This window comes from Rattus norvegicus, chromosome 13 (assembly GCF_021556685.1).
Source record: "Rattus norvegicus strain SHRSP/BbbUtx chromosome 13, alternate assembly SHRSP_T2T, whole genome shotgun sequence".
NCBI lineage: Eukaryota > Metazoa > Chordata > Mammalia > Rodentia > Muridae > Rattus > Rattus norvegicus.
Genome location: NC_141546.1, coordinates 70,849,896 through 70,863,428, shown reverse-complemented (window position 1 = coordinate 70,863,428; position 13,533 = coordinate 70,849,896). Strand labels below are relative to the sequence as shown.

The following is a 13,533-nucleotide window of genomic DNA, read 5'->3' as shown; positions in this document are numbered from 1 at the left end:
GGAAGCTCCATCCTCAATGCCTCTGCAGGTGTATCTGTCTCTCCCCTGCTGTGTGGTTAAGGAAGTTACTCATCCTCTCTGGACTTGGCTTCTTCCTGTTAAATAGGAAGAAGAAGAAGAGGGGCCAGCTCTCTTAAGAGTCTTTGCATGTCCATGAATTGTTTTTCTAAACTGAAAATCATGGGAGCAGGTAAATACAGAAAGATGGAGGGGTGGTGTGGACAGAAGAGGGACCGCTGCAGCCACTTCTGCCTGAGCAGATCCGAACCAGAAGCAAAAGCCATACCACGAGACTGGAGGGTGCTGGTTATTACTCATGGCTGGCTCTACAGTCTGTAAAAACACAAGCCACAGCCTTTTGGACTAAGTTAAAAAAGCATCTGGATTGGGCTAAGGCATGATTTGTGGGGATTGTTGGGATGTTTATTTTGTTTAGAGGAGAGCTGGAGAGATTTCCCCACTGACTATACTGTAAAAGGGGTCTCAGTGCACACACTTGATTCTTTAGAGGTTTGAAAGGTTGTAAATGGGTTCCTGTCTCCACAGCCTCTTGCCCCAAGCCCTCTTCCCCTATGCTCTGCTCCTGCACTGGACAGAGCTAAAAGAAGGAAATGAGGGATAGATGGGACTGAGAGTATGATCGTCTCAGAACTGAAGACCTCGCTTGTCTGACCAGCCAACCTTCATCTCCCAGTAACCTTCCCCACTCCTGTCTTCTCTAGCAGGGACCGATGACGCCCTTGCCATGATGCATCCCCCGCTGCTTTCTGCTCACGTTCAGCCTGCATGAGCGTGCCACTGCTGCTCCAGCTGTTTCCTGTAAGTATAAGGCACAGGCCAAAGCCTTCCTCCCAGAAGAAGGTGGGTGCTGAGGGCTGCCGCAACAGTCTGGGACTCAGGGAACAGACCCTCAGGATTCCGAGTGGACACGTTTTCCTCTTTGCTGACACTTGTCCTTCAGGTTGGCCACCACTGAGTTGTTCTGCCCAGGCCTGAGAGGAGCTGGGTGGGAACACAGAGACTTTATTCTCCTTCTCATGAAGCTACCCAAGAGGCAGCGGGCCCACAGCACTAGCTCTGAGATTCCGGCTCAGATACCTGCTACCCTGTGACTTTAGATAGATCTCTGAGAAGTCTGGCCTCTCCATCTGTGTTGTGAGATTTTATTTTATTTTATTTTATTTTATTTTTTGGAAAGGTGCAAAAAGGTATATTATTTTTTGCTATGAAACAAATGCTAGATGCCCCATGTCTGAAATTAGAAACAAAAAAACAAACCAACAAACTTGTATGAAAGATGCATGTGGGATCTCACTTTCCCCTCACAATCATTTGCTTTTGTGTGTGTGTGTGTGTGTGTGTGTGTGTGTGTGTGTGTGTACGTGCGTGCACTTGCGCAAGTGTGTGAGTTTTCCAAGGCCAAAAGGTGAATCTCCAAGATGGGGTGCCTGTGTAAGGCACAACTGGGCTCAAACACAAGCCATCAGGCAGCTGTTTCCAGCACATTTTAAGCCACTAAGCCATTAAGTCCTAAAGCTGACAGAGGGGAGGCCAGGGTCTGGTCAGGGAGGGAGGCACTGTTCTTACAAGGCTTTCCAATAAGCCCTTTCCAAAATCCCAGCAGGGTGGACTAAGGCTTTTGAGGCCAGTGTGATAACTTCACAGCTAACATACCAGCCTTGAGGTTCTCATGCAGGAGGATTGCTACATGTCTGAGGCCAGGCTGGGCTACATAGAAAGCTCCAGGCCAGCCTGAGCTAGGAATTGGGATCTTGTCGCATGGGGGGAGGGTCTCGAAGGGGAAAAAAAGGAAGATAGGAAGGGGACTGGAAGGGAAGAGAAGGAAAGAAAAAAGGAAAAAAAAAAAAAGCCTTGGCAGTATGTGTGGAAGGAAGGGAGCCATTTGCTGACCTTGTAATGGCGTCATATAATTTCTCTACAGCATGAGAATCATCTCCTCCCCCCACCTACCAATCAGATGCTTCAGGAACTCCAGAAACAAGGCTTACCACACATCTGGGCAAAGCCAAATCCATCTTCAATAGGAATGCTCAATTTGGTGGGTGGAATTAAAAGTTGCAGCTTGCTGTCCCCTAGTGGTCAGTTAAAATCATAACTGTCAGCCTGTGACATGTTACTCGGAACCAATTACCCAACTTTTATTAGGCGCATGATACCTGATGTGTATAGTGTTTGGAGTAGCAGGTATGGGAAACAATACAAGACAGTTTACAACAACTGGGGTAGCCTACTCCCACACATATTGTATCAACCGGAAGTGCGTCCCCGTAATTCTCAATTGTTAATTGCTGTGCCGCCAGGATATGTAAATGTTTGTCACTTCCTTACATGCCCCAAAAGAGGATTCTCTGAGATTATCATGTTAGAAAGTTGTGGTGGGGGAGGTCACAGAAGGTCATGTTGCCCTTAATCTGGCAAAAGGCGACTCTGAGATTTGGACTGGTCATAGTCCTGCTGCTGACTGCTCAGAATGGATAAACTGGAGCCGCTCCTATGTGCTAGTAGACTTTTTTCTAGGAGAAAGGAATGCGACTTTTGACAATGAGCTTGCTTCAGGAGCTGAGGCAGAGGGGCAGAAGCAGAGCCAGGGCAGGTCGGGGGTCTGGTACATAGGTCTGCCCTAGCAAACAGGCTAACAGCCTTATACTATACTATACTATACTATACTATACTATACTATACTATACTATACTATACATATATATACTATACTATATATACTATACTATATATATACTGTACTATATATACTACACTATATATACTATACAATATATATTCTATACTATATATACTACACTATACATACATTATACTATACTATTTCTTTGTTATGAATCTCAAGCATGACCCCCAAAGCTCCCGCAATATGCAACTTAATAGAAGCCTCAAGGTATTTTTGCATCAAAGGAGAAATGGCTCAGCAATTATGAGCGCTCGCTGTTTTGTTCCCCCTCCCACTCCCCAGAGGACCCAGATTCAACTCCCACGTGGTAACTGACAGCCATCTGTAACTCCAATTCCAGGGGATCTAAAACCCTATTCTGGTTTCCTCAGGTACTGGGTACACATGTGCTGCACATCCATACACACAGGCAAAACACTCGCATGCATAAAATAAAAATAAAGATATATATTTTAAGTTGGCTAGTACCCTCCAGATAAGACTTGAGAAGCAGCATATGGAAAGGTATTGCAATAGAACTGAGGCAAGGACTCAGGAATGGGGCAGCCAAGAAAGGCTGCTTGGTGCTTTGAAGGATGTGTAAGATTTGAGAAAGATGACTGTGCCACCAAAGCCCCTCAGGACTTCCCTCACCTCCAAAGGAATCAAATCCCAGCCCCTCTTCTGTTCTAAAGTCCTGAGTCTTTGGGGGCTTTTCTGCTGCCCTCTTTGTACCTGAATAACTGCAGGGAATTTCTGGATTGCCCTGGCTTGCTCTGGTCCATGCATATCCTCATGCCTGCTCTCTCATCCGCCCTCCTGACAAATCCTCCCGATCTCCCACGTGATCTCTCTATCTTTTTTCCTTCCTTCTTTCTCCCTGGGACCCCTGGCTGGGATCCAAAGTCCAACCCTCCTATTTCCTCTTCACAGCTAACTGGCTGATCAGCTCTTTACTGACCAAAGGACGCTAGAGAAGAATGTTTACAAAAACGCTGAACGAAACCAAAGTCCGCCTGTACTTGACTCTCTGTGGGGATAGACATCATTTGAACAATACAAGGATAATCTTTACCCATTGCTCATCAACCTCACTCCAACAAACCATGTTTGCTTCATGCCTACCCATTCTGTGATGTATTTAGTTCTCAGGGCCTTGTTTCACCAGCCATCCCCCCTCCCTGTTCCTCCTCTTCCCCCCTTCCCCCACTCCTGTGTTTTTCAACCCCCTGGACTGTTTCACTCTATCAGCACCACCTCCTCTCAGCTTACAGGATTCCTCTCAGACCTTGTAGGAGGCATCCTCCTCAGTAATCAGTAACCCTTCCTTCTGGCCCTGCACCCCTGGTCTATGGTAGGTATCATAGGTGTCTGAGTCTCTTCCCATCACTAAAGTCTAAATTTCCTAAGAGCCAGGACTACCATTTAGGGTAGGAGCTTCAGCTGAGGGAATAAGTTAGATGGTGGTGAGCATTTGGGAAAGTTGGGGAGGGTAGCACTTCGTAGCTGTGTCCGGATAAGTTATCCTTTACTCTTTTGGAGGTGATAGGAAGTCCTGAGGGTTTTGCTGGTACGTGATCATGTTTCTCCATGTATTCAAATCTTACACATCCTTTCTTGCTGCCCCATTCCTGAGCTCTTGCCAAGTTCAGGGTCCTATTGCAAAGCTTTCCTATATTCTACTCTTCCAGTCTTATTTTGGCGGAAGCTAGTCAACTTAAAAATATGTATCTATTTTCAGGCAGTGCCAGACAGATGCTGGAGTCACGGGCAGGCACACGAAGGGCTGATGAAAGGCCCAAAGACAGTGGAAGGAACGGGGCTCACACACAAACCCAGGAAGGTTAGAAAGGAAGCCAATACACCACCAGTTCAGCCTGAACTGGCCCAGGGGACAGAAGACCAAAGAAGATCAAAAGAATCTGCAATACTTCTGACAGAACAGTTTGCCACACCCAATACTCTGATCAAACTAGTGTGCGAATAAATCACCAGAGACCGTTATACACACACACACACACACACACACACACACACACACACACACAGTAGCTGTCTTCAGACACACCAGAAGAAGGCATCTGATCTCATTACAGATGGTTGTGAGCCACCATGTAGTTACTGGGAATTGAACTTAGGACCTTTAGAAGAGCAGTTAGTGCTCTTAACCACTGAACCATCTCTCCAGCCCGAGACTGTTTTAAAATACACATTTCTACTCCTTAGCGATGGTGAACAGGGGATGCCTTCCTGCTAGCCCAGGCCTACACTGCGGGCCCACAGTCAAGTTGGTAGCAGGGAGGCTGCCTGGTACCTCTAAATGAAGTAGAAGCTGTAAAAGGAATTAAAATTCTAACTATCCTGTATTAAAGACACACAATTCAGGCAAGCCTAGATTGGGCAGATTTGGAGGTTATTCTAACTCATATCCCAGCCATATGTCCCTTGTTACTTACTGTTCCTCCTGGCTACATGCTCATGGTCCATTTCCTCCTAACTGCCTCCTCCCATCTCCTCTCTCCTTCATCTTTCCTCTTTGGCCTCTCTCTATCTGCCTATATCTATCTTCTGCCCAGTCACAGGCTTTAGCCTTTTATTGGCAAATTAACTTGGGGAGGAAGGTTACATAGCATCATTTGGTGTACTCAAGGATCTCCTCGTGGGGAGGGCAACCAGATCTTGGGGGGCCAGTATTTAGCATTTGAATACATGGCAGCACCAAACCAACCCCAACAAGAAGCAGGCTTTCTGGGAGCACCTGGTGGGCAAGTGGTACCTTTGAATGAAGGAATAGGTACCCCTTCGTCCAGGTGACCACACAGGATTCATGGCTTGATAAGCAGAGTGCCCTCGGCAAGCCCAGTTGTAGTGGAATCATGACAGACTGACAACTTAGAGGTGGGCATCCATCTGTAGATCAAAATAATGCCTTTATCCTGTGTGTGTTGAGTTTGAGATAACAGCGGGCATCCAAGTGCTGTGTTGGGAGTAACGTTCTCTTCCCAATATCTCTGTCTCTTTTGTTGTCTTACAGGTCATAGCTCCCGTCACTGAATGTAAGTCCTTGAAATCCTCCCTCCATCCTCAAGCCATCAAGCCCCCACTGTCCTGCAGGAGTGTGGGTGGGGTCCCCATATGCCTGGGAAGCTCAGAAACCACCTCTCACTGGCCTGCCAAAGGCCCAAATGGCCTTACCCAGAACTTGCCTCTGTCCTATTCATTTGGTTTCAAGAACCAAGGTCAGTTCTTTCTGACGGCTGCCTGCCAGCTCCCTCTGAGCTCATGCCCCCAAAGTTTCAGTAGCCAGTGATATTTGTGCCCAAGAGAGAAGTGATATAGAGCCTGGCTTTGGGGGCAGCCAGGTTAGGTGCAATTCCAGGCAAACATGTCAAAGCCTCAGGGCAGTGCCTCATACATAGAACATGAGTAGCTATCTCAAGAGGTTAAGGGGTTGGGGATTTAGCTCAGTGGTAGAGCGCTTGCCTAGCAAATGCAAGGCCCTGGGTTCGGTCCCCAGCTCCGAAAAAAAGAAAAAAAAAAAAAAAAGAGGTTAATGGGAGGAGTCCTGCAGCATTGTGGGAAACAGGGAATACTTAGCATAACTCCTAAGCAGGCCAAGCCCTTCTCGTATTCTGTCTTGGAGCCACGGGAGCAGGAAGCCAAGAAGGAGGTGAAGATGGGGCAGGAGCAGTAAGGCTTGTTTTGCAGGCATAAGGACCTGGGTTCAGTCTCCAAAGAGAACCTGAGTTTGCTCCCTAGAACTCACATCTGAAAAGAGCCAGATGGGATGATGGGTATTTGTAATCCTAGGATGACAGAGTCCAAAACAGGCAAATTTTGGGGGTTCCTTGGCCATCTAACCTAGTCTCCTTGGCAAGTTCTGGGCTAGTAAGAGGGTTTTGTCTAAAAATGAAAAAAAAAAAAAAAAGATTGGGTGGTGGTTGCATGTCTGGCAGTGGCAGGTGGCAGAGGCTAGCCTGGGCTACAGAGCCAGTTCCAGGACAGCGAGATGACTTGGAGAAACCCTGTTTCAAAATAAAACGAAACAAAACAAAACAAAAACAACAACAACAACAACAACAATAATAATAATAATAATAATATGATGGTGATAATAATAGCCTCTAAGGAGCAATACCCAAGGTTGTCTTTTGGCCTTTACATGTTCACCCACATATACACAGACATGCATATATAATAATAATAATAATAATAATAATAATAATAATAATAATAATAATGGAGGAGGAGGCAAAGAGAAACCAAATGGCACAAGGAGAAATGGAGCAGTCAGCGCTCTCCTGTCTTTTCCCTCCAGCAGCCGAGGCTCCCACCCCTCTCTGGGTTAAGCGTAGCAAGTCCTCTGCCTTCAGGACACCAATGCGGGCCTGGGTCCACTCAGCTCCTGTCCTGCTGTCCACTGCTGTGCAGAGAATGTGGATCAACTACTCCTCACTTACCGGCATACATCTTTGCAGAGTTTGATGGGGCGCCGGGCGGATGACAGCGGGAACAGTTGTGATCACTGGCGGAATCCTAGCTACAGTGATCCTCCTCTGTATCATTGCTGTCCTGTGCTACTGTAGGCTCCAGGTCAGTACCATGGGCCTACGGTCAGAGGCTGGGGGGACTGGCACCAGCAAACCACTAATGCATGATGGGGGCAGAATACTGGAGGCCCACTTTGGAGACAATAATATCCAAAGCCATAAAATATGAAGTATAAGTGAAGGAGGCTGAAAATTGAGCGTGTTCAGAATGAAGCTGTTCGCCCGCCATCACACACACACACACACACACACACACACACACACACACACACACACACACACACACGCGCGTTTTCTGTACCCCACAGAGGCACCAGAGTATGTCCTGGAAAGATTCAGGACTCTCACATTCACCTCTGAGATGGTTACTGTCTTAGATAGGGCCTTATTGCTGTGAACAGACACCATGACCAATGCAAGCCTTATAAAGGACAGCATTTAATTGGGGCTGGCTTACAGGTTCAGAGGTTCAGTCCATTATCATCAAGGCAGGAGCATGGCAGCATCCAGGCAGGCATGGTGCAGGAGGAGCTGAGGTCTTCATCTTCACCCAGGAAGCCAGGAACAGACTGAGCATCCTCAGCCAGCTAGGAGGAGGGTCTCCAAGCCCACCCCCACAGTGACACACTTCTTACAACAAGGCCACACCTTCTAATAGAGCCACTCCCTGGGCCAAGCATAAGCAAACCATCACAGTGGCATTAGTAGGAAGGTCACCAACCACCTGGGAGACTGGAAACTGCCTTAGCAGCCTCTGACCCTGGCCTTGCATTCCTATATGTGCTTCCCTCTCTGCTCCACACTGGGAAAAAGGGAGAAGGGCTGGCCTGGTAAAGCTGGGAGTAAATGCTTGTCGGATGACGGAGGGTCTCTAGTACTAGAGTATATCTCCCTTCCCCAACAAAGTGGCTGCCATGAGGTCCCCAGTGAAAGGTGGAGGAGGGTTGTTCCTGCGTACACTAGTGATGGGGGCTAGACCGCCTCTTAAGCGTCCTTTCTTCTTCCCCCCAGTATTACTGCTGCAAGAAGGGCACAGATGATGAGGAAGCTGAGGAGGAAGAGGAAGCGGAGGAACATGACCTTTCCCTCCATCCCCGAGCCCCCACCTGCAATGCCTGCAGCTCCCAAGTCCTGGACGGCAGAGGCAGCCTGGCACCTCTCACCAGCGAGTCCTGCAGCCAGCCGTGTGGGGTGGCCAGCCACTGTACCACTTGCTCCCCTTACCGCACCCCCTTTTACATACGGACAGCTGACATGGTGCCCAACGGGGGTGGAGGCGAGAGGCTCTCCTTTGCCCCTACATACTACAAAGAGGGGGGAACCCCATCCCTCAAATTGGCAGCACCCCAGAGTTACCCGGTGACCTGGCCAAGTTCTGGGCATGAGGCCTTCACTAATCCAAGGGCTATTAGTACAGATGTATAACCCTTTCACCCTGATCTGCACACACCCAACACGGCTGTCCCAGCAGGAGCAACGGAGTGGGGGAGGGGCCCTTCCAATAGCTCCCCTCCCCCAGGAGTCATTTCGGTTTCTCCGGCTTCCCTAGCAGAGATACTATAGGATGTGAACTATTAAATGCTTGAGGACCAGGGCTGGACCTGTCTCCAGCCCTGTGGCCCAGAGGTGGGGACCTGATAAGTCTGCAATGTCACCCAATTCTCTCTGGGGATATTCTCTCTGACAGTAAAGCTCTATATGACCCCTTCCAATAAGCCCAAACCCTTTGCTTTGATGGGCTGTGTAAAGATACACCAGGGAAAGTTAAGCAAGGGTTAGGGAGGCTTCCAGAGACCTTGGGAGATGAGGTGGGCAGACCTAGAAGAAATGGACACATAGGGAACTGTGAGGACTAGACATTCCAGAATTTGAGAGGAGAGAGAAAAAGGCATTAAGGGAGCCCCTCGGGGTTTGCTTGCTGGAATGCACCCGTGGGCTAGTTTATACTCTGTCTTTTACTTGGGTTGCCTGTTCCCACAGGAACATTGAGTTCTGGAAACACCATGTCTGCTATCTAGTCCCTCCTTGTGAAACGCATCAAACTGATGCTAAGTGCCACAGCACATGACTGTTTATGGGGACTATAGCAAAAAGAGTCTATATAACCTGTCTCCCCTTCAAGTCCTTTGTTACGCCCCCTACTAGAGTAACTTTCCCAGATTTTACTCACTATAGTTCTAGAAGCCCAGTGAACAGATAAATCTCATTGGTTGTCCCCATCCCTCCATACTTAGCCACATATGTCAACTCCATCCCCTGAGGGTGTGGGGACGCCCATTCCTGGGGTGGGGCTGAGTTCCCTGTCATATTATCACCACCAACTGCCATATGGCTTTGCCTCCTTCAGGAGCTGCAGAGCAGAAAGGTCCAGGGTAACCAACACATAAGACAATCTGACCCTCTAGCAGCTGGACCCAATGGCATTTAAAGTGGCCAGTCTCCATGGCAACCAGGAGGAGGGACCTGAGGCAATGCTGAAACAGTTAAGTTCCCACACACCTGCATAAGCTCCCCCAGAGGCTATCGCATCCATCTGTGATGTGACATAATGAACGGGACCATTTTATCCCATCAGGAGATGTGGCCTTCTCACCTGAGATCTGGGGGTCTCCTGAAGGTTGGCTGTGTCTTAATAATTAGATTTTAAGCTTGCTTGCCCTCCTTTGGCCCCTTACTTCCCAGACTCATGGCGATGAGCCATTTTGCTGTCTTACTCTAGTCTCAAGTCCCAACACCTACGACTTATATCTAGCAGTGGCCTTATGGGTTTTTGTTGTTTGTTTGTTTCGTTTTGCTTAGTTTAGTTGTTTTGTTTTAGTATGACTATAAGTTCTCCAGTTACTCTGTGGTTCAAGGGTCACTGTTCTAAGGGTGTTAATTAATGCCTGCACATTCCAGAGTCACACGACGATATGGAGGGTGGGCTGGGAGATGGGCTGGTTGTTCTGAAATCTGGTTGGCTGGTCGGTTGGTTGATCTGACAAAGAGCAGGGTGCACCTCACATCTCCAACTGTAAATAATGAACTCGGGGTTAAGGACCCACTCTCCGCTCATGTTCTGTCCATTCCTTAGCCCTGGGAGAGTCAGGTGTCTGCACTGAGACATCCATTTTTTTTCTCCAGAAAAGCAAAGCTTGCCTCGATGGACTCTGAATGTCCCTTAACAGTCCACAAATCCAAGACTTCTTAGACCTGCTCGCCAGCCTTTTCTCTTGCCTTCATCCTGGCAGGGCTGGTTGGACTCTCCAGCTGCCTGATCCTGGGTACAGGGACATTTGTCGTGGGCTAGAAACCACAACAGGTGTGCTGGGAGGAAGCCCAAGCAATTAGAAGACAAAATCAAATCGATTGCTGGTGAAGGGCAAGCAAGTCGGGGCTAGGCTGTAGGTCAGTTGATAGAGCTCTCGCCAGGTCTGCACAAAGCCCAGGGCTCAGTCTCCAAGCTGCATTAAACCCAGCATGGCAGGCACACCTCTTAATACTCGGGAGGTAGAGGGAGGAAGGTAGGAACTGCTCAAGGTCAACCTTGGTTACATAGTTAGTTCAAGGTCAGCCTGGGCTACCTGAGACCCTGGTCTCAACAAGAACAACAAAACATTTGTTCAACCCCCTACTGAGCAACCTCAAAACGCCGGCTCTGTCTCCGGAAGCCACAGCAGGAGGACTAATGGTCTCCATCTCCCTGTGCAGAGGGGGATGGCTCTGCAGCCCCAGGGCACCCAGTCCCACCATCTGCCCGTCCTGGGCCACGTGCAACCCCTTGACTTGCTCCTGGGTCTGGCAGCTCTCCCCACCTCCTCACCACCAGCCCAGTGCCTTGCTCTCCTGTGGTCCCACAGCTTCACCCTAGAAAACAAGGTCGTCATACCAATGCCTTTGGGTAAACCAAGAGAACCCAGCCAAATGTAAGCCACTTTTATACTAGGGGCTCTGGGTATAAAGCACTCTTTGCCTTTGTGTCTCCTATAGGTTTCTCAGCTTAAGCCACAAGTCAAAATCTGGATCCCAAGTGTCAAAGGGGAGGGGGAACACACACTTCCCTTCAGCCCATGTTGTTCAAGGTGCAGGCTCCACCCTAGGTTACAGGTCACCTGCCCCCTCACTCTTCACTGTAGCATCATGAGCTCCATCCTGGGGGAAGAGAAGGTTCACCCAACTCGCTATTCTGTCCTGTTAGCTCTCGAGTCTGTGCTATGAGACACAATTTGTGCACTCTTCAAACTGAACCCTAAACAGGAAGAGAAGGAATCAGGGACCCGGGGATTAGCCAATCCTCTCCAGCACCTTTGTCCACATCACTCCACTTCTCCTGCTGCAGATTTCTTGTCTTGTACCTTTGATAACTTGGAACACAACCAAGTGACTGTCAAAATAAAGGAGGAATTTTACGTAGAAACCCCAGAGGGCCTTCCGTTCTTTATCCAGGGAGGGTTAACTGCATGGTTTTACTCATCTGAACACCCCAAACATCCAAAATCTATTCACGTCCTCTCCTCTTCTGCTCACACATTAACAAAGCTCTCACTTTATTGCAAGGCAAACCTCTGCGGGGTCAGCCCTCACAACCTGGGAGCGCTTCCTGTGTCTTGGGGAAAGGGGGTTTAAGTGTGTTAGCAATAAGTTCCGGGTCGTAGAGAAAGATAGCACGAGGGGGCTGGAGAGATGGCTCAGCAGTTAAGAGCACTGACTGTTCTTCCAGAGGTCCTGAGTTCAAATCCCAGCAACCACATGGTGGTTCACAGCCATCTGTAATGGGATCTGATGCCCTCTTCTGGTGTGTCTGAAGGCAGCTACAGTGTACTCATAAATAAATAAATCTTTATTTAAAAAAAAAAAAAGATAGCACCATTCCAACTGAAGTGCTTGGGCAAGCAAACCTAACTTATCACTGATCAGAACTTTACTACTCTGAAGAACAAACTCACCCAGACAGGAAGCTCATTTGGTTTCTGTTCTCAGTCAAGGGGCGACCTTATCCCCAATACTTGGGGTCCTCACAGAACTAATCCATTGGCTTCTCTGAGAAGAATCAGTGCACAGGAACTGTAGGAACAAGAGAGAAGGGCTCACAGCTCCAAGGGAGAAAGGGGCCCACTCATGGCTCAGGGTCATTGTATTTCCAGGAAACAGCAGGGCCTTTGCGTAAACAAATATTTAACTGGGTGGAAAAGCTATTAAAATGTTTGCATAAAAGTCTTACTTGGTAGGAGAGATTTAAAAAAAAAGATGTGATTTTTTTTTTTTTTATTTTAATCCAAGACACAAGTTCCACAGTACTTATTTGGTAGTTCTTACAGGTGCCCTGCCCGGGACGGGACGGTGAATTCGCTGGGCGGTGGGGGAGGCAGTACAGACTTCGGCCCCATCCTCCTCACTTTCCAGGAATGCAGTTTCTCCTCCTCTCTACCTTTGAGTCAACTCATTGTTTCTCAGAAGACTTAACCGTGTTAGACAATCAGTCTCGCGTTGTATGGGAAGGGAAAGAAGGGAGACAGTTGTACAGAGACTACAAAGACAAGAAAGCTGGAACCGAAGCTAGAGAGCAGAGAACTGGCTTTGACTGTGAAGGGAGATTCAGCAGAGTGTGGGAGTACTGTGCCTTTAGTCGCAGCACTCCGGAGGCCTGGGCAGGCAGATCTCTGAATTCAACGGTAACCTCATCTATTGAGCAAGTTCCGGGACAGCCAGACCTACTCAGAGGAACCAGGTCTCTAAAATCCAGAAAAACAACAAAAGGTCAGGGCTGCAGTCATCGTGTGTGCATGAGTGTTACACAAGAGTATGAAAGAGAACCTCTCCCTACCTCAGGGCTATGACTACAGCTGAGTGGGCTGCAGCTGGTGGCCAGGACAATCCTGTTGTTGAGACCTCTGGCCCTGCCAAGGCCCCTTCTGTTGTATCAACGGAAGTGCGCAGCTTTGCCTTGGGGAGCCCCGGCCTCTGTTCTGCTAGTGTGATTCACCTCTGAGAACCAACGAGCCTGAAGCACATCTTTGTGGCCCTATACCCCCATCACTCTGGGGGTGCTCTAAAAGATCGGACTGCCCTTCACGAGTCCGTTTTTGTCTCAGGCCCGTAGTGGGGCAAGCATCTGAGCTCAGCCCTTTTCCATGATAGTCTGACCTTTTCCGGCCTCAGGCCATGGCTCGGTCCAGACCTAAGTGGGAAGAAGGAAGTGGGAGAAAGAGGCACCGCCCTGCACCGCAGGTGGGAGGACCGGATGAGAAGGCAAGGCCGCTCTGGAAGCTAGATAGCAGAGAACTGGCTTTGTCTGTGAAGGGAAGAAGCCAGGGATAC

At 48.6% G+C, this 13,533-nt stretch overlaps 1 protein-coding gene across 3 annotated transcripts in view; it reads left to right on the top strand.

Annotated features, from left to right (window-relative positions):
• The window catches only part of Fam163a (family with sequence similarity 163, member A), a 77,411-nt gene extending 65,779 nt beyond the window's left edge, over nucleotides 1–11,632 (top strand). Inside the window, 4 exon segments of one of the 3 annotated variants that reach the window (NM_001109072.2) lie at nucleotides 723–819; nucleotides 5,721–5,742; nucleotides 7,165–7,279; nucleotides 8,248–11,632. In NM_001109072.2, the coding sequence (NP_001102542.1) occupies nucleotides 7,187–7,279; nucleotides 8,248–8,661 (507 nt within the window). In that variant the 5' untranslated portion in view covers nucleotides 723–819; nucleotides 5,721–5,742; nucleotides 7,165–7,186 and the 3' untranslated portion in view covers nucleotides 8,662–11,632. 3 annotated transcript variants of the gene reach the window in all.
• Nucleotides 11,633–13,533: the final 1,901 nt, after the last annotated feature.